Here is a 21,613-nt window from a genome sequence, read left to right as displayed (position 1 = left end):
CCTCTCTCACCACCATTCAGGGCCCCAAACAGTCCATCCAGGTGAGGCAACACCTCACTGGTGAGTCTGTTGGGGTCATCTATTGCTCCCGGTGCGGCCTCCTCTACATCAGTGAAACCCGACGCAGATTGGGGGGCCGCTTCCTCAAGCACTTCCGCTCCATCCGTCACAACAGACAGGATCTCCCGGTTGCCACCCACTTCAACTCTGCTTCCCAGTCCCATTCAGATATGTCCATACATGGCCTCCTCTACTGCCATGATGAGGCCAAACTCAGGTTGGAGAAGCAACACCTCATATACCATCTGGGTAGTCTCCAGCCTCTTGGTATGAACATTGAATTCTCCAACTTCTGGTAATTCCCTCTCCCTCCCTTCCCCCACCCCAGTTTCACTCTGCCCCCTTCCCCAGCTGCCTATCACCTCCCTCATGGTTCCACCTCCTTCTACTACCCAGTGTTTTCCCCTATTCCTTCTTCACCTTTCCTGCCTATCACCTCCCTGCTTCCCCTCCCCCACCCCTTTATCTTTCCTCTTACTGGTTTTTCACCTGGAATCTACCAGCCTTCTCCTTCCCACCCTCCCCCCACCTTCTTTATAGGGCCCCTGCGTCCCTCCCTCTTCAGTCCTGACGAAGGGTCTCAGCCCAAAACGTTGACTGTTCGTTTCCATGGATGCTGCCCGACCTGCTGAGTTCCTCCAGCGAGTCGTGCGTGTTCTTATCTACCTTCTCTCTGCACACCCACAAGCTTTATCACGCACCCACTCTCAGCAGGGCCAATCAAACTACCAGCATGTCTTTGGGACGTGGGGATGGAAAATCCAAGAGCTTTCCACCAACATCAGCCCCAGACCAACGTATAAATGCCTTCATCACACAGGCTTGCAATGCGATCCAGCGCTGAAGGCTCGCAGGTCAACCACAGAAGATCACCCCGCCGGCATCCACGTGGGAAAAAGTGGCGCATGCGCATACGCCCACGCCCGCCCCTCCTGCAGCGGCGGCGGCGCTGTACACGCGGCTTAACGTCACTTCCGCGTAGCGGACTCCGGCCTTGGTGAAGGGGGCCACCTGAAGGTTTGAGGCGGCGCTGCCATGGCGACGGCGCGGACACCTGCTCGAGCCCGCTTCGCCGTGGTGGGGGGCGGGGTCGCTGGTGTCACGTGTGCTGAACAGGTAGGGAGGGGTCGTTGAGTGAGTCAATGGTGAGGGGGCAGGTTCGGGGAGTGTTGGCGTGGAGGGGATGGGATAGTGGGGAGGTTTTAATGCTGCTAGGTTGCGGAAGTGGTGCTATAGGGGGTGTGAAGGGGTGATAATGTTGGGGTGTGAGGTTGGAAAAGAGAATGACGTGGGGGGAGAGAAGTGGGGATTGAAGGGTGGTGGGAGGTGAAGGGGTTGCTGTGCTGCTGGGGGTGTGAGTGAGTGGGAGGAGTACGGGATGATTGGAGGTTGAAGGAGGGATGGAGAACAGGGAAGTGTTAAAGTGTGAAAATGAGCAGAATGGATTTGAATTTATATAAAAGATAATAGTCTGGAGTGGATTAAGTGTATAAATGGGACCTGGGATAACTCAGCCAGCCCCTAGAACTTGCTTTGCCATTTGGTTAGTTCACAGCGGGTCTACTGTTGGTTTACTTTGCTTTCTTGCTCATTGCCCATAACCCATAACTCATCTGTTATCTGCTACTGTGCTTTACACCCTTGTCTAGAGAAACATTGTCTCATTTGATGGTATAAATATATACAGTTAAATGACAATAAATTTGACTGGTTTAAACATCTGTTAATCTCAGCTTTGAATTACTAGGGACAATTATGTGGCGTAGAGAATTACAGACACACAACTGTGTCAGAGAAGCATTTCCTCCACAATTCCATCTTAAATAAGTGATCCTTTGGTTTAATTTTCATCACCTAGCTCTAAATAAATCCCATGAATGAAAATAGCTTCTGAATCTTAATTAAATGAGATCATCTAGCATATTTTTTTCTAAACTTCAAGGTGTATAGGCCCAACCAGCCAATCTTTTTCTGAACGTCAATTCCTATAATCTAGGAATCAACCTAAACATTTTCTGCACTGCCTCAAACCCAGGTCAATCATTGTACATGGACATTAAAACTGTTTGCAGTAACCCACCTTGCAAAAAATACATCAAAAGTTCTCCACTTTCATGCCTTTTGCAACAAAGGCCAGAATTCCAGCCGCCTTCCTGGTTGCTCTCTCCAAATGAATGCGAAAGCCTTTAAGGCATTTGGCATAGCCTAGAGTTGTAGGGGAATGAGGGGAGATTTAATAGATTTGTACAAAATGATGAGGGGTAAATGCAAGCAGGCTTTTCCACTGAAGTTCGGTGAGATGAGAACGAGGGGCCATAGATTAAGGGTGAAAGGTAACATATTTAAGGGGGACCTGAGGGGGAACTTCACTCATAGGGTGGTGTGAATATGGAATGAGCTGTCAGTGGAATTGATGGATGAGGATTCTATTGCAGCATTTAAAAGAAATTTTGATAAATATATGGTGGGCTATGGACCAGGTGTGGGTCAGTGGGACTAGGCCAAGTAGTTCAGCTTGAACCAGATGGGCTGAAGGGCCTGTTTCTAAGCTGTAGTGCTCTGATTTCATGCTCCGTGACAAACTGCGTCGTATGAACTCGGACCCCTATTCTGTAGTCTTGATCTATTTAAATATTTTTTCCATTATTCTCTCCTTCAAAGTGGATTATATCAGATTTTCCTACATTATGCTCCATCTGCCACCATGTTGCTTAACCACTATCTATAATCTCATTTGCTAGTTTTGAGTCCCCCTTACCACTTGCTAACCTGTTCCATGTCCTTAGAAAATCTGCCTACAGTACACTTGTCCTTCATCCACAGCATATAGATCTGTGCAGAAGTCTTAGGCACATATATATAAAATTGGGATGCCTAAATATCTATCTCCCTCCTCTAGTTGCCCTTGAAATAGCTGTGAGTTTTAAGTTTTAGTTTATATTGGTGAACATCTAGTAGATACAATACTGTGAAAAAGGATCATTATAGATTAAAAGACCTTTCTGGGAGATTATGACGATCATAGTGCTTGGGCTGCAATTACATATTTCACAATACACATTGACGATTTCACTGAAAGGATCACGTGACCATTTACAGTTTGCTAATGATGGTGCAAAGAGGCTTTAGGAAAATATTGACAAGCTGATAAGAGTAGGCAGTAGTGTGGACGATGGAGTACAGTGGAGTGAACTGTGGGGTTACCTTTCAGTAGGAAAGTAAATGATATGTATTTTTTTAAATGGTGACAAATTGGGGAATGGTGTTGGAAGAGACTTGGGTGTCTCCACATAAGTCATTGAAAGCCAGTGCACTGATGAAGCAGAAAGGCAAATAGTATGTTGGCCACTATCACAAGAGGATTTGGGAACAAGAAGATTTCAGTACAATTATCCAGAACCTTAGAGTTACCACTGCTGGAGCCCATGTTCTCTCACACTGTACCCCCTTAGTATGAAGTAGGTGTCTAATACCTTCTGTTGTACTCCGTTCACTCCTGGTGTCAAATGTCGATGTAGGAACATTCTGTCAAGCCTCCTATCAGTATGAACATGGATTGTTAGGACCAGATTCATGATCTGAGTAAGCTCTGTGAAATGAAACACCCACAAAATCCTGTCCTGCTGAGTCCCTCCAGCATTTTGTGTGTGTTGCTTGCATTTCCAGCATCTGCAGATTTTCTCTTGTCTGTGAAATGAAGCCTTGTTGATATATATTACAGTGTATCTTTTTGACATTTATCAATTATAATTGTAATTCACTTAAACTGCATTTCTTTGATCTGAAATTGTGGATTTCTTTTTGCTTTTATAGCTTGCTGGACAGTTTCCAGGAGATGAAATCCTTTTAATTACAGCATCTCCACTTATTAAAGCAGTGATGAACTTCAAACAGGTGTGTATGGTTTCAGTTCCCCACGTATGACACTTTCCCACGTAATCACTCGAGATGCAACACTTGACTTTTTTTAATAACATCTTTCCCACTGTGCTAAACATGGCTTCCAGGTGAAGCAGCAATGCACATGGACTTTTTCCAAATTAGTGACTCACGTTCAGTGTTCTTGATGCGGTCTCCTCACAAAGCTTGTGTGAGTGTTTTCACAGAATACTACCATTCAATCTGCAAGGTTGATTCTGAGCACCTGTCATGCTAATTCTCCATTCCACTCTCATCCTGACTTCATTGGGCATTGTGGAACAGATGAAAGCCCATGGAACAGGGCCTGATCTTCTTGGCAAGCAGGACTCAATCCGCAATTTAACAATTTTCAGCTTTTCCTTCTTTGTATTAGAATAGGCCAATTCTGATGGAAGATCAACCATGTCCCCTTTGCTTCAAATTTCCAGCAGCTGCTGAGTCCTACATGTCATAGTCACAACATCTTTTTTTTCCTCTATCTCTCTCTAAAGTGACCCATTCACCAATAAGTTAGACAGTACTGAAAATAGTTATATTACCTGAATAACCCTGGTCTTCTCACATTTGCGCATACCCTCTTGAACCCTTCCACTCTGCAACTTCAAACAATTTGTTTACTCATATAGTTAATTCTGATAGAAGATGATTAACGTGAACCGTTGATTCTGTTTCGCTGCGTAGATGCTACCTGATCTGTTGAATGTTTCCAGTATTTTCTGCTTTTGTTCTTGGCCTGTGTGAGACACTCTTTTTATAAACTTAAATTTATTATCAGGGCAGATTGAAAGTTTGTATTTCTGTTCTAAAGGTTTCTAGGACCTTGGAAGAGTTTGAAGTTGAAGAAAGACCAACCCACTTGTTGAAAGAGCACTATCCCAACATTGATGTGATCCATTCTGCAGTTCAAGGATTGGATGCTGCACAACATGTAAAAAAAAATTAAGTTGTAAATATTTCAGCGTATCAGTTACCATCTGTGGGTTCCTGGTGATTAGATTTATAGAGGAGCGGAGTTACCGACATTATTGAACGTGTCCGATACAAGCTGTTGGTCTAGCCCTGTTTTGTTTTTTTTTTCTTGGGGGTTTTTTTTTCCCTCTTTTGGGGTTTTTTTTGTTTATATTTTTTCTTTTTATTTCTTTTTTTAATGTTTAATCTCATTATGAGTTTGGAAGTCTTTTATATCTATGTTACTTAAAATTCATTTTATATATGCTGATGAACATTTTTCCAATCTCTTTGTACCAACTTTGTTATTGAGTTTATAATTTTGAAAAATTAATAAAAAGATTTAAAAAGAAAGAAAGATTTATAAAGATTATTTAAAAAAGAAAGTTATATCCTGCTTTTCTCTCTGCTTGTCCTGAGTCTAGGAAAGATTTTGCAGTTGTGAATGCGCAGAGTAATTTTAGTGAGAGTTTAAATCTAATGTAGGCACCATTTTGAGCACACATCTGATGAGTTCAGATAGTTGTGCCCATTGAATAAACTTGGCCTCATCATCCTTAATTATAATTTATAAGATCACATTCAGCTTTATAGCTAATCTATTCATAAGGAAATTTATGGACTGAAGATCATTTAATGAAGTAAACCGTACTAACAGTTAAATTTATTGTGCATTTAGGGTAACTAGCAAATGTGATCAGTCTGGTTCGTAAAAGGAGAGAAATGCAAGGATTCTCAGAATACATTTTGCAGTTGAAAGATTATTTTTCCCATCAAAACCAAATGCAATTATTTATATAATGTATTTCTTTATGATAGATTGTACTATATATACTGAATGAAGGAAGTTTCTTTGTAATTTTAGTTGTCTAATGATTTGCCTTCCATATTGACTAACATTATGCCATGCACAGGAGTTCCCCACATTACAGAACTTCTGACTTCGAATCCTATAAATTTTTAAATCATTTTTAAAGTAGAAAAATTAGTTATGGAAGTGTAACCGGTGCATAGTACGAAGAATGAACAGCCCGTGCCTTTCACACCAGCTCAGCTTCCTCTTTATTTCATGATCAATCTCTTGTATCCCCTTTATTTAATGCAAATAGAACTCAGTTGCTTTGCAGTCTCAGCCAGTATTTGGAAGTGATTGCTTTGTTAGCCTATCAAGTGCAGTAGTATTAAAATATGTTATGGTATTCATTAACAACTCAATACAGTGTTTGCTGAATTACGTTAATTATGGGAAGTGCTTGGGTGAACATAGAAAGTATTTGAAATGAAAAAATTAGAGGAAGAGGTAGTTATAGAAAATCGACCGGTCCATACATAAACACAAGGAAATCTGCAGAGGCTGGAAATTCAAGCAACGCACACAAAAAAGTGCTGGTGAACACAGCAGGCCAGGCAGCATCTATAGGAAGAGGTACGGTTGAGACGTTTCGGGCCGAGACCTTTCGTCGGGACCCGACGAAGGGTCTTGGCCCAAAACATCTGGACTGTACCTTTTCCTATAGATGCTGCCTGGCCTGCTGCATGCACCAGCATTTTTTGTGTGGAATCCATACATAAAATAGTGGTCAAGCATAGGAAAATAAACAAAGTATATTAGGACTGGGAGACTCTACTACTTTGGGCAATGGATTTTATCTTAGTTCATTTCTGTATTATGGAAAATTCAATTTACAAACTGTTCTTAGGAAAAGAACTCCTGTGTACTCAGGGACTCCCTGTACTTTTTTCCCTGATTTCATTCATTTGACTGTTTGCAGCATGTTAAACTACAATCGAGCAAGACTAATTTGCAATGCTCAGGGAAAAATATTGTACACGAGTGCTCAGCATGCAAGTACAAATACAGCAGGCCACTGGCCTCTGACATAGGTTCAAATTTTTCTTGCATTTCTGTGACGTTTTTGTTCATGTTCTTGCAGAAAATCCATACAGAAGATGGGAAGGAGTATATTTATGAAAAGCTATGCATATGTACTGGAGGCAGGCCAAAATTGATAGTCAGAGATAATCCATATATTTTAGGAATCCGGGATACCGACAGTGCAAAGGTAATATAAAACTTCTAACAAAATCGTAGTTTTCACATTTTCCTGTACACAGCAAACAAACGGTTATGTTCAGAGGGGAAAATATTCTGGATCTCAAAAGTCTAATTGCATAATATTAGTGGCACTGTGGCTTACAAGTAGAACTGCTGTCTTAGCTCCAGTGTGTGTGTTCAATCCTAACCTCCAGAGCTGTCTGTCTGAAGTTTGCATGGCCTCCCTCTGACTAGAAAGCCCTGTTTCTTCCTAGATCCCAAATACTTTCAATCCACAAATTACCCCTAGTGTTAGAATCTGGGAATTAGGGAAATATCAGCCATCTCATTCTTGTTAGAGGGTCCTCCATAAAAAGTTAAGGGACTGAGGAAGATCATCATTAGGGACTTGGAGTATTGAAGACCACTGAGCAGTCCGAACTTGCTGGGTGCGTCCCTAAGTGCCCAAGGCCTAGTTTCCCCAAGGTTTGGATGGAAGGAGAGGGAAGGGAGAGAGGTGAGCAGTTGCTATTCTCTGCACCATATGAGTTCTTCAATTATAGTTTCCAGCTCTGACCCTGAATGACACTGATAGCAAGTGAGGCCTGGCTCCAGGCTTTCTGAGTGTCAAATTAGTAGCATCTATTGCTCAAAATATAAATTTTCTTCATGCTAATGTCCACAGTCTGAAATTGACCCCTCTGAGTGCTGAAATAATAGAGGAAAATTGGCAAAGAAATAAATGTAATTGCTTTGTAACATAGTGATTTCAGGGGGAATTTGGAGTTGGCACATCTTTTATTTAAATTTGTAATAGTGAAAAGCTCTGAGTTTGACTTGAAAATGGTTTCAAATTACATGCTTGTATAATTTCTTAAATGTCTTAAAGAAGGTCTGTAGCTACCACATGCGAACTTTCATCTGATCCCTGAGCTAATTTCTACACAATGGGCTCAACGAAACCTTTTGACAATCTACAAGATTTCCAAAAGATCTGAATATAATTTGGTAGGAAGACTTGTAAAGTGAAATACATTTTGATTTTTGTTTTGAGTAAAAACAAATATAATTTTAAGTAAAACATTCCCAATGAATAACAGAAATAAGACCTCTTTTAATTAAATTGGAGGTCATTGCTGCTTCAGTTATTTTAACACCGAGTGCTACTGGTACCATGTAACCCAGTACTACCTGTCGCATGGTCGGGTGGTCGGTAACTAAACCGGCTCCCCCACCAGGCTTGCCTGATGAGGAATGTGGCTAGACGCCCTGCAGGACGAAAAACAAGGCCTGTCAAAGGGCGGATGAACCCTCTTGTGGAGTCAATGGCCATCTAGCCAACACGTGCTGTGAAGTGCGGAATGGGCATCCCTTGTATCGAAGCTTGGTCTGGCCATTCACTGCAATAGAACTTCCCCCAGCCGTCTTGGACCCCACCATGCCGCTGGATCCGGGAGGGGATGTCGAGAGGGTGTGTCTGGACCTGTGCAAACCCCTACTCACCTAAAATCCACTCACACACACACGCTGTTCCTTTCTGAGAAGTGGTGTATAAACCTCACTAACTGACTGAAAGGAACCATCACCATCCTATGGGATGGATAGCCAGAGAAAGAGACCTTAACACCAAAGGGATGGATATATGGGAGAGAGGATTGGGTTGAGGAGCTGGTTTGAAAAGTACCAGTCTAGACTGTTTGAAAATCTCTTCATTTCCATTGTACTTGTTAGAAGAGTTCTCAGCAGATCTGAGTGTAAGATTCTTACTCTATCTAGGTCACCAACGTTTAATACCAACTTGTTCATATGATGTTAATTAATACACTCATCTTCCCCTCCAAACCATTAAAGCACTTAGCTGTTTCTCAAATGGTTTGAATTGGCGTCTTCATAATTACATCAGAAAGAAAAAGCTCCTTCTCAGCTATAATTACTAATCTTTCAACCACAGTGTCAGAAATCACCAGGAATTTCATAGTCATCCCCAAAGAATAAATAATTGCACCATGATTATGCAATGATATCAGTAACATTAGTTTTCGTGCTGATTAGTCATGAAAATCTTCCATTTACTTGCAGTGAAACGTATGGCATAGCACACAGGCTCCATGATTTGATGATGATTCAAATAAGAGCCTCACTGTGATAGTTCCCACATTGTTCCTGGAATTTCATTTATTTGCACTTAACCCCTGCTGTCTCAGAATCTGAGTGAAACAGGCCCACCAACCCCATAGATTTATGGAGACCGAATCAAATCCTTCCTTCCATTTCCCCATGGTGGTGGTCTTTCACCCTTCCCAACCTGCCCAATTTGCTACTCCCTAGCTCTTCAATTGTGTGGCACTAAGGCAGTGCCCTCCGTTTGGTCAAAGGGTGATTGATAAGAAAATAGGCAAACAGGTTCCAAAGGGCACATACCCAGCTCTCACTAAGAAAAAGCCTGAAAGTAACTCCTGGCAGATGTTTAGGTAATATACCCATTAAATAGAAAATCATTTGAGGCCGTTTAGACTCATAGCCTCCTTTAAGAAGCTGCTTAAACACAGCACAGTGCAAAAATACTTACCTGTGTGTTTGTGTATGTGTGTATCTATCTATATATAAAATAAAATTAGATATATGCATAAAATTAGTGTGAAAAAGGAGTCATGGGGGGAATAAATGCAGAAAAAGCTTTTTCTGTGGAGTAAACTCTTTCTAAAAAAATTTCTAATCATTGACTCTGCAAGAAAATGTTAACCAGTAGTAAGTTCTCAAGATTGACTTGCATGCTTTTGTAATATCTAAATAAAAGGAACTAAAAATTTGAAGACCTGGCATGCAACTTGCCCTTATTTCAGTAGCAGCGTAACTAGTCTATGCCTGCTTTTCAAGATAGCTTAATCTTATTAGATCAAAATCTAAAATTGTCCAGCTTTTGTTTTCAACATTTCCATTTACCACAACTTTCCAACCATCACACCATCTTGATGAATTTTAATATTACGGCAGGATCTTGCTTTTTTTTATCATGCCATAGAAAACCATTCTAAAGAACTCCATTCATGGAGTTGGGTTTGATTTATTGTTGAACCTGAGGAGGTGATATTGGGAGGGATAACAAGATGTTGATCGTATAGATACAGTATGTTATAGGTTTTACATTGCAGTGGAATTCCAGAAAGTGGAACATTAGGGTTCTTGAGAATAATGGGAATAGAGCTTATCACTGGACATTCAGTCTGCTTCCCTCTAAACCATTCAAATGAAGTCACTAAGGACAGTCTGAGGATGAGGGAGAGGAGGAGGCATTTAAGTATTTAATATGGCTAATCAAAGATTTTGAGAAGAAAAAACTTTTCAGATGTCATCAGTGAGCTAGATAAGAGCTCTTTTATAAGCATGACAAGAATTGGAATCCAGTTGGGGAGATTCGGACATGGGAAGGATGTGCTGTGATTTGGGAAATGACATGAAATTCAAGAATACCAAAGATAAGAAAATAGCACACAAGAACAGAGTTGTAGGTTTCGCAGTGGGTTTGATTTCAGATGGATAGATGACAATACCTAACTGAATCAACAATGCAATGTCTGTACACTGTGTAAGAGTGTAGAGTTCCAATGCCTGCAAGGTACAACTTTGTTAATTAATGTTGGCCGGAATGTTTAGCCTATTAAGACAAGCTTTCGCCTGTAAAATGCAAAATATTTGCTTGAGCAATGTCCAGAAAGCATTATGATGACGAGAAAGCCTGCTGAAATTTGATTGTACATGTTGAATTCTCTTTTTCTTTGCAGAAATTTCAAAGTCATTTAGCTAAAGCCAAAAGGATTGTCATTGTAGGAAATGGAGGTATAGCACTGGAACTAGTGTAAGTATATTTTATTACTATGATGTCTGAAGTGAAGAACAAAGATACTCCAGTTCTATTTGTCTATTTTAAGTGATTGAGCTTTTGGGAGATGGGAACTTGAATTTAGAGTGGTTCAACATGAGTCATTTTCACTTCTGCTTCTCACTGTAAACAAAGGAATGAGTTTGGGCAGTCTTGTGTGGGTTTTAGGTCACAATTATCAATCTCTTGTAGGTAGGGCTTGTGGGAAACTGAGAGACATAGCATAAAATTGGAATGTTTGTGAGGCTCTGTTTGAGGCTTATTGTTGGAATACATAGAAACATAGAAAATAGGTGCAGGAGTAGGCCATTCGGCCCTTCGAGCCTGCACCACCATTCAGTATGATCATGGCTGATCATCCAACTCAGAACCCTGTACCAGCCTTCCCTCCATACCCCCGATCCCTTTAGCCACAAGGGCCATATCTAACTCCCTCTTAAATATAGCCAATGAACTGGCCTCAACTGTTTCCTGTGGCAGAGAATTCCACAGATTTACCACTCTCTGTGTGAAGAAGTTTTTCCTAATCTCGGTCCTAAAAGGCTTCCCCTTTATCCTCAAACTGTGACCCCTCATTCTGGATCCGTGTTGCTTATGATTAGGGAGTGTTCAATGTTGAACTTAAGGGGCCTAAAATAGAAATACTGGTATTTCTTTGCATGGGCAAGTATTGCCAAAATTCAGTAGTTGCTTTCATAGTCCTGAGTCAAATCCCCATATATTGATGTCTTTCTGTATTCCTTTCCTGTTCAGTTTTCCTTGGAGTTGCAATATCACAGTGGATGTAATTCCAGTAGCAATTTCTTTAGTAATGCTACTGAAAGATTGAGTTAAGAGTGACCGTAAGTCAGGTTATCTATAATATGTTCATCTACAAATCTAGAACCTACAATTTTTTTTTAAAAAGTCAGTACCCAAAATTGTCACAATGGAAATACCTGTGATTTATTTTTAAAGCTAAAGAATGGAATGCAGCAGTATACTGACTATTTGATCCATTAGCAGGCAGTATCTCCTTTTAAACTATAAGCAAGGCTATCTGAGTCTTTGTTCATGTACTCTGTATTGTTGCTTGTTTTAAAATTAAACTGTAGAACAGTAGATATAGCTCAGTGCTGTTGAAGCAGGACCAGGAAGGTGTTATTAGAGGTTCTAAAGGCACTGTAATAGTATTTTATGTTTCTTATTTACAACCTATATTGTAAAATAACAATCATTACCAACTGGTCAATTTGCAACATTCCCCACTTTTTTTCAGAAGTGGTCCAAAGGATCTGGGACCTGAAGAGGCATTCAAGAGTCCAGAAATTGAATTGGATTCAATAAAAAGACTGGCTAATCTGAAAGACAGTGTATGTGATCTGTGTAGTGGACATGACTGATGAGGTCAAGGCCCCAAAATTACTGATGAAATTATTTTTGGGAAAGGATCCAGATTTGTAAATGAACACACTTCAGATAACCTGTCTTACAGTCACCAATGACCAATGAAAGAAGTAGTTAAGTGTTCTTTGTAGCGTGTTGAAAGATCCGTTGTGTTTTTTGCCAAACTGGTACAGGTGAGGCTTCTGCTGTTACTCATGCCCAAAAGAGAGTGTTTTATTTCGAGCGCCCAGTGACTATGAATGTTCTAAAATAGTTATTCATTTGTGTTTCTAGCTATGAAATTGAAGGCTGTGAAGTCATCTGGGCTATAAAAGATAAAACAATTGGAAATACTTTCTTTGATGCTGGAGCATCTGAATTTTTAATTCCTCAACTCCAGGCTGATAAGGCTCAGGCTGCTCTCCCTTGCAAAAGGACAAAGTACACTACAGAAGGTAATTGCAATGATGCAGCTTTTATGATCCACTTTAAAGTGAATGATGTGTCAATAACTTGAGCAAATAAATCATTGTTAAAGCTGCATTAACTCACATTTTGTATCTAATTTTAGAATATTTGCTTCCTACCCTAATGGAATGAAGTTAACCTGAACTATACATAAATTCCTTTAATTCTTGCACTCACCTTTCATTTTACAGGGATAGCTTTCAAAGATTAGTGCTCTTTAGCTTATTCCAGAGCTGCTTTGCATTAGGAAAAAGCAAAATGTCAAGTTTAAGTGTTTTAGTCCTCCTCCAGGTTTCTGTACATTACTTTAAAATAATGTTAAGCAGTACAGATTTAAAAAATTTTTTAAATCTGTAGCAACTGCATAAACTCAGTTAAACACCAATAGACAAGCTGCTTAAAACTAAGAATATCTAGAAGGAAGAGTTTTGAATCAAAATGGAATCCGTTGCTTATGTGACAAGTGTTTGGTTGTTCACTGCAGGTTTTGAAAGGAAAAAGGAAAGTGTTGCTGGAAGTGAAGCACATGGTAGTGCATTGGGACCTGACTGGCATGAAGGCATGAAGCTGAAAGGGACAAAACAAGTAAAGTTGCTACAATGCTAATTCTAGTGCGTTTTACTTTTTGAGAAACTATGCATTTTCTAGTCTATTGTACTGAGACATTAATATCTGAGCAGGCACAATTCCTTTAGGTGATGTTAAATCAAGAACTTCCCTATTGCTGGTGGATGTAAAAGTAATCATGCTGTTAGTTTGAAGAGCAACAATAATTTTTTTTCATTATTCTGGCTAATATTTATCTTTCGACCAGCAACACAGATGCTTTGATTGTTGTAACATTGCTGTGTCCAAATTCATTACTGTGTCTGACATTGTACCAGTGACTGCACCTGAAAAAAAGTGCTTAATTGAATGTGAAACACTCTGCATCTGCTTAAGTAGTTATTAGTAGTTGTAACATGTCCTGAGATACAGTGAAAAGCTTTGGTTTGCTTGCTATCCAGATGGATAATTCCATACATAAGTACATTGAGACGATACAAAATGTGAAAGGCATCATATAAATGCAAGTCTTTTCTTTCAGGCTTCACACAGAGTTCACGTTGAATATGAGTGTGAGATTGATAAAATTTACCTACAGGAAGAGTTTATATCATTGCAGAAAACAGCATTAGCTTTCCCTGAAAATATATCAGTAGAAAGAAAAGCTCAAAAAGATGAAGGTAAGTAGTCAAGTGACTTTTTTTTTAAGCTGTACAAGTGATGATTTTTTTTAACCTGTACAAATTTTCTTGTAACGCCTGTTAGTTACAAGAGTCAGAAAACTTCCAAGTTCTGAAGACCAATAGCTAATAGATATTATACAAAGTTCATTGCTTTAATTTCTTAATTTTAGTCTTATCTCCTTAATACCGGTTGGTCTCTGGTAAATGTAGTTATTTAGTAGCTGTCATAATTCCCAATTTCACCAGCAATACTGATATCCATGTGTTGGACAGCAGCTATACTTAACAGAAATACTTCGTTTCTGTCTGTCATTTAGATTGTTAATGATGCTGTCTTGAAAATTGCACTACTGTGTAAAATAATGGTGATCTTTCAATATATAATCTCAGATGCGAGTGCTAATGTTGGGTTTGATTGGGTGGTGGTACAGGCAGGTTGTGGATGTAATATTTTGTCGAGCTGGTTTATCCACTTGTTTAAAGTTCAGCTAATTGTTTAAAAAGTAATAGAAGAGGTTAAAGTAGAAAGCCTATCTGTAACTGTATTCAATCTTAGTTGAACCTTTTGCTTGGAGGTCATCTAATGGTACTAAAAAGTGTGGAACACTTAGCTGGATGTAAGTAGCTGACTTTGTAAAACCTCCAAAGTAATAGCACAACATAAATGTAATATTGCTATCATACGTATTGTAAGTTAGAAGTATTTAGTTTATGTAGTAATATGGGCAGATGTAGTAGAACATTATGCCTTTCCTAGTGGAGCTTGCAATCAAACTCAGCACAAAGTTACCAAATTCCATTTCCTATGAGCAATGGCAAGAGTATGAAGGGAATATAATCAGTCCAATGTATACCGTGATTAGAACAATCGGAAAAAACACTTAAAATTTGATTAGTTACAAGCGACAGTTGTTCTCAATATAGGACCAGTATATCTATGATCTTTTGTAAAACTGTGCAGAGGATGTTTCACGTAAGTCTCAGTGTGCAAACAATAAGAGTTGATTTTACTTTTCCATTCCTTTTAGAGTCTTGGCCTGTATATGTACAATTGACAAATGGGAAGATCTATGGCTCTGACTTCATAGTGAGTGCAACTGGAGTAATTCCAAATGTTGAACCATTTCTCACAGATAATCTTGTAAGTACAGTATGAAATTCATATATGCCCTTGAGAACTAGAACCCAGAATCACACCTTGACTTGGTTTTGAAGATTCATTTCCAAAGAAAGTGAAGAAATGAGTCAGAATCGTGGTATTTAAGATAGGAATAAGAGAAAGTGGGAGAAGTATTGAGCAGGTCAGGCAGCTTATGTGGAGAGAAAAATAATTAGCATTATAGATCAAAGACTTTTCGTGAGTGCTGTAAAATGCTGCAGATCAACAGGTTACTTTAGATCTAGCAAATAGAAGGAATAGATTATTAGAACAATTAAGGAAATTTGTGATAAGTGAAAAGTCAGCTAAAACTGATGCAAGGAGACTAACCACAACAGGTTAGCTTGAATGAAGCATAAATGGCAGAAATAGAATCATTATCTAAAATTACCAAGGGAAAATTCTAGAATATGGCTCAATGAATGTGCTTGAATTTATTACCTTGCACAGAATCAAATGGAGTACTTTTTAGTTGAAAAAGAGAATTCAGCTCTGCTCAGATTTTCACAAGCTTCTCCTAAAATAACTACCAACTAAATTACAACATTATTGTAAATAATGTAAGAAAGACAATTAGTGTCTCGTAATATTTCTAGTTTGCAGAAAGAACTGAGCTGGGGACAAATACACAATAAAACCCTCAGTGAAATTGCAGGCAAATTGATCCATACAGTACATTAAGTTATTAAAATTGTGTGTAGAAATTCTCTGGTATGTGGCTCTGTTTTTGGTTCAGGCAATTGCAAAAGAGAAGATGACAACACATACCACCTAGTGGCTGTTTACAGCATGACAACCAAACGTTTTGCCTGTCTGTTTCCATGAATCGATTAGATCAGCTTTATATGTCACATGTACATTGAAACATACTGCTTAGCGAAATGAGATGTTTGCATGAATGACCAACACAGCCTGGGGATGTGCTGAGCAGCCCACATGTTGCCATGTTTCCAGTGCCAGTGTAGCATGCCCACAACTTATTAACCCTAACCTGTTCGTTTTTGGAATGTGACAACCGGAGGAAGCCCGCACAATCATGGGGAGAATGTACAAACTCCTTGCCTACAGTGGTGGGAATTGGACGCTGATCGCTGATGCTATGAAGTGTTACATTAGCTATAAAGCTACTGTGGCACCCTGCAGTACCCTATTTCTTCCCCCTTCAACCACTCTTGCCCATCACCCAGACACTGGGTCCTCTGACCCAACTATTCCTATCTGCACTCACCACGTGTCTTATTTGTTTCAATGCTCTACCTTCCTCTTCCATCAGATTCCGCTATCCTCAGCTCTTCATCACCTCCACTTGTCACCTTTCTGCTTCTGTTGCTTCTTTCAGTCTGTCCTCCCTCTGCCTCTCACCTGTTCTCACTTGGACCCACTCATCATCTGCCAGCTTCCAACCCACACCTTCTCTCCTCTTCATCTTTCCACCCAGATGAAGGTCTTCAATCCAAAGTGGTTCTTACAGAAAAGGCTGTCTCTTCTATTTGAATACTCAATGGCCAAGGGTGTACAGTTTAAAATAATCATCGAATAAAAAGAGATATAAAAAATATATCTTTGTCATGGAATGCCTTGCCATGATTTAGAAACATAGAAACCCTACAGTACAATACAGGTCCTTCGGCCCACAATGCTGTGCTGAACATGTATTTATTTTTAGAAATTACCTAGGGTTACCCATAGCCCTCTATTTTTCTAAGCTCCACGTACCTATCCAGGAACCTCTTAAAAGACCCTATTGGATCCAATTACCAGCTGATTTCTTGCTGATAATTTAAATTATTTTTTGACCTATTGAATTATCACTTGAAAGTGATTTTATAAATTTAACTACTAGATAATTTGCAGGTGTGAATTACTTAATGAGTTCTTGCCAATATTTATTTTTAATCAATTTAATTAAAGCACAGCATTCATAATTGTATCTAAACACAAACTGCTGGAGATACTCAACTGATAAGTCATTTTCGTGAATCTCCTGTGGACCCTCTCCAATGCCAGCACAACTTTTCTTAGATAAAAGGCCCAAAACTTCCCTCAATACTCCAAGTTCAGTCTGTCCATTGCTTTCTAAGCCTCAGCATCACATCCTCACTCTTATATTCTCATCCTCTTGAAATGAATGCTAACATTGCATTTGCCTTTCTTACCACCACCTCAACCTACAAGTTAACTTTTAGGGAATCCTGGAAGAGGACTCCCTAGTCTCTTCACACTGCTGATTTTTGAATTTTCTCCCCATTTAGAAAATAATCTATGCCTTTATTATTTCTATAGGAGTGCAATAAAATACACTTTTCTGTACTATATTCCATCTGCCACTTCTTTGGCTATTCTTCTAATCTGCTTAAGTCCTTCTGCAGACTCCCTGCTTCTTCAACACCATCTGCCCTTCCAGCTATCTTTGTATCGCCTTCAAACTTGACCACAGGTCTATCATTTCTATCATCCAAATCGTTGACCTACAATGTGAAAGGAAATGGTCCCATTACTGACCCCTGAGGAACACTACTATACTCCACCAGCCAGGATAGGGCCCCTTTATTCTGACACTTTGCCTTCTACCATTTGTTAGGCAAAATTTCCCCTTAAGGAAACCTTGCAGACTTTAGTCTACTTTGTCATGTGTACCCCAAAAACCTCATCCTTAATAATGTACTCCAACATCTTCCCAACCTCTGAAGTCAAGCTAACTGGCCCATAATTTCCTTTCTTCTGCCTCCCTCCCTTCTTAAACTGTGGAGTGACATTTACAATTTTCCAGTTCTCCAGAATCTATTGATTCTTGAAATATCATTACTAATACCTTCACAATCTCCTTAGCTATCTTTCAGTTGTGGTCCATCTGGTCCAGGTGACTTCTCTACCTTCAGACCTTGGAAATCCCAAGCACCTTCTCCTTAGCAATAACAACAACACTCACTTCTGCTCCCTACAACTCTCAAATTTCTGGTCTACTACAAGTGTCTTCCACAGTAAAGGCTGATGCAAAATACTTATTAGCTCAGTGACCGAACTTTTTAATTCAGATTCCCATTGCCGTTCTGATATGTCAGTCCATGGCCTCCTCTTGTGCCACAATGAGGCCACCCTCAGGGCAGAGGATCAACACTTTCTATTCTGTCTGGGTAGCTTCCAACCTAATAATATTAATATTGTTTTCTCTTCCAGTTTAAAGACATTCGCTCACCCTCCCCTCTTCTATTCCTTGCTCTGGCCTCTTACCTCTTCTAACCTGCCTATCACCTCCCACGGTGCCCCTCCTCCTTCCCCTTCTCCTGAGGCTCACTCTTCTTTCCTATCAGATTCCTTCATCTCCAGCCCTTTACCTTTCTCTCCCACCTGGCTTCACCTATCTCCTAGCTATCCTTCTTCCCTTCCCCCCATCTTTTTATTCTTGCATCTTCCCCCTTCCTTTCCAGTCTGAAATGTTGACTGTTCATTTCCATGGATGCTGCCTGACCTGATGAGTTCATCCTGCATTTTCTATCTATTACTTATTCAGTTCATCCGTCATTTCTTTGTCCCACTTTACTACCTCTCCAGTGCCATTTTCCGGCTGTCTGATATCCACTCTTACCTCTTTTACTCTTTACATTACTGAAAAATCTTTAGGTTTGGTCTTTGATATTGTTGGCTAACTTCCATATTACATTTTTTTGAGATACTGTACAGTATAGACCCTGCTGGCTCTTCGAGCCATGCTGCCTAGCAACCCCCTATTTAACCCTAGCCTAATTACAGTCCTGTACTCATATCCGTTTTTTAATTTTGCCCTGAAGTTACACTTCAACTCGTCCTACTAACCAAAATTTTGCCCTGTCCTTCTCCACAGTCTCACTAGACACTGCATCCACTTGTATACCAACTGCCCCATCCTCAGCTCTATCACTATGGTTCTCATCCCCCTACCAACTTAGTTTAAACCCTCCCAAAGCTCTAGCAAACCTGCCTGCAAGGATATTGGTCCCCTTGGGTGCAGGTGTAACATGTCCTTTTTGTACAGGTCATATCTTCCCTAGAAGAGAATCCAACAATCCAAAACTCTGAACCCTGCCCCCTGCAACACTTCTCCAGCCACTCATTGATCTGTGCCGTCATCCTATTCCTTCCCTGACTAGCACGTGGTACTGGGAGTAATCCAGAGATTACTTGGAGGTCCTGCTCTTTAGCTTCTTCCCTGACTCCCTATACTCACTGCGCAAGACCTCTTCCCTCTTTCTACCTATGTCATTGGTGCCAATGTGCACTACCACCTCTAGCTGCTCACTTTCCCTCTTGGGAATCTTCTGCAGCTGTTCTGAGATATCCTGGAACCTTGTACCTGGGAGGCAACATACCACTGCGGCCACAGAATCTGCTGTCTGTCTCCCTAACTACCAGGTTTCCTATCGCTGTCACTGCCTGACTTTACTCTTCCCTGCTGAGCCTCAGATCCGGCCACAGTGTCACTGGCCTGGCTGCTGCTGCTGCTCTGCACTGATCTGTCACTTCCCTTTCCCCCCACCCCCGCAAAACAGAAGGAACTCTGCACTGACTGCTTACTCCACTTACTTCTCTTGCTGGTCACCCATCTACTATCTAAAGCCTGCACTATGGGTGTGACAACCTCAGTAAAAGTCTCACCTATCAAGGTTTCAGCCTCCCAGATGGTCCTGAATGCAGCCAGCTCTAGTTCCTTGACCTCATCACTCACGAGCTGAAGTTGGGTGCACTATCTGCAGATGTAGTCATTAGGTACCCTGAAACCCCACATTTCACAGGAGGAGCATTCTACTGCATGAACTACCGTCCTGCATACACTTGCTATACCTCTAACTTATCAAGTTTAAGTTCTAGCCTACGCCTGTCCTCACCCGAACCTGCTGATGTAAACTAAACTATTAGAGCAAGGGTGAACAGAAGTGGAGAAACTAAAACCAATGCGGAACTGTGAGATATAGAACACAAAGTATGACGTGAAGGGGACTGGTGGAAAGGAATTATATCTATTCTGAGAGGAAAAACTGATCAAAGTCGGAACTATCTGGGGATGATGGGGAAGGGGTTGTAAGGGGAGTACAGATGCTGGAAATCTGAAACCAAATCAGAAAATGTTAGAGACGTCAGCATGCCAGGCAGCATTTATAGAAACAGTGTTCCAGGTCCATAACTGACCACCATGAAAAAAGCTATCAGGCATTTTCTGTATTCCTTGCTTTTTCACCAAACTTTCCCTGTTCCAGCACAGTCAGAAAAGGCTAATTTATCAGAAGTTGGGCCCCAAAGTTTGCAGCATGTGCGTACAACATATTGCTCCATGAAGCAGTGCAAAAGACAAAATCCTGTTTCCATTATTATGTTTTAGCTTCACCTTTTGAAATGCAATACTTTTTCTGCACAGGTGCTGCCTAGTCCATAAGACCATAAGATATAGGAAAATCCATTAGACTTTCCTAGCATTCTCCTTGATTTCAGCAACTTCACACATGCAGCTGCTATTTGCTTCATGCTCTTTCTGTTCACCATGTACACCTCCTCCAGCCACTGTTAATTGACACCATTCTGACTTATCCATTTTCTCTTGGTCTCCACCAAAGGGAAAATGGATGAGGCATTCCTTTTCTTCTCCCTATCCTTCTGTCTTCTCTGCAACATAAAACGAGTCTGTTTTCTAGTTCTGTCGGAACATAAAAAAACTGAAACAGTAACTATTGATAAATTGGCTGTAATATTTACCCTTGTTATAATTGGTTGTAGAATATTTTGTAATACCATGAGCTTTTGCCTGGTGCCATATAAATGAAGGTTCTTTAGTCATTGTTTACATAGGTTTACTTAGGAAAATTGACATGACCATGAGCAAAAACAAAAGCCATTTAGCCCAATCTGTTCATCCCTACATTTTTGCCCAAATGTCTTTCCAGATTTATTTCTATCATTAGACCCCTCTCTCCTCTTCTCCCTCATGTGCTTGTCAAACCTCTACTTAAATATATTTTATCCAGTTTCTGCAACAGCTTCCCTATTGTCGAAAGTTCCGCATTATCGTCATACTCAAAGCTGAATTTGTCATCTGCACAAGAAAAGGTGCAATGAAACACTCACTTGCAATGGTATCACAGGATAACATTTTTCCCCCGAGCTTCTATTGGATTTCTTAGTAACTGTTATTCCAGTGGAAACACTTTCTCGGCATCTATGCTATTAAAACCCTTCATAATTTTAAAGATGTTGGCCCTCCCCAGACTTTTCTGATGAGTAAAAAGATTCAGTCTTTCTATTCTACCTTGATGCACGCATTTGTGAATCATGCTTGCAAATCTCTTCACCCTCTCCCATTGCCTTTCTGCTTTAAATAATATGAAACTGGGTCATGTTTTAAAAGGAGTCTAACAAAGATTTGATACATATTCACCGCATTCCTTCACTTCTGTTCTGTCTGTCTAGAAATAAATCCTAGTGCTTTTTTTTTAAATTTTTTAACCTATGGCACAGCCTTTTTAGTGATTATTACTTATAATTGATTATATCACTGCATGTTTAGTACTTTGGAACCCTTT

At 40.2% G+C, this 21,613-nt stretch overlaps 1 protein-coding gene across 1 annotated transcript in view; it reads left to right on the top strand.

Moving 5' to 3' along the window:
* The first annotated feature begins 1,022 nt into the window (after nt 1-1,022).
* The window catches only part of pyroxd1 (pyridine nucleotide-disulphide oxidoreductase domain 1), a 29,980-nt gene continuing 9,389 nt past the window's right edge, over nt 1,023-21,613 (top strand). The window contains exons 1-9 of the mRNA XM_063072116.1: nt 1,023-1,176; nt 3,874-3,954; nt 4,790-4,909; nt 6,864-6,992; nt 10,747-10,820; nt 12,504-12,664; nt 13,162-13,262; nt 13,765-13,903; nt 14,935-15,047. Coding sequence (XP_062928186.1) covers nt 1,096-1,176; nt 3,874-3,954; nt 4,790-4,909; nt 6,864-6,992; nt 10,747-10,820; nt 12,504-12,664; nt 13,162-13,262; nt 13,765-13,903; nt 14,935-15,047 — 999 coding nt within the window. The 5' untranslated portion in view covers nt 1,023-1,095. The remainder of the gene's footprint in view (nt 1,177-3,873; nt 3,955-4,789; nt 4,910-6,863; nt 6,993-10,746; nt 10,821-12,503; nt 12,665-13,161; nt 13,263-13,764; nt 13,904-14,934; nt 15,048-21,613) is intronic.

Source organism: Mobula hypostoma, chromosome 20, assembly GCF_963921235.1.
Source record: "Mobula hypostoma chromosome 20, sMobHyp1.1, whole genome shotgun sequence".
Taxonomy (NCBI): Eukaryota; Metazoa; Chordata; class Chondrichthyes; order Myliobatiformes; family Myliobatidae; genus Mobula; species Mobula hypostoma.
Note: the sequence above shows the minus strand (reverse complement) of the source record. Positions and strands in the feature narration are given on the sequence as shown.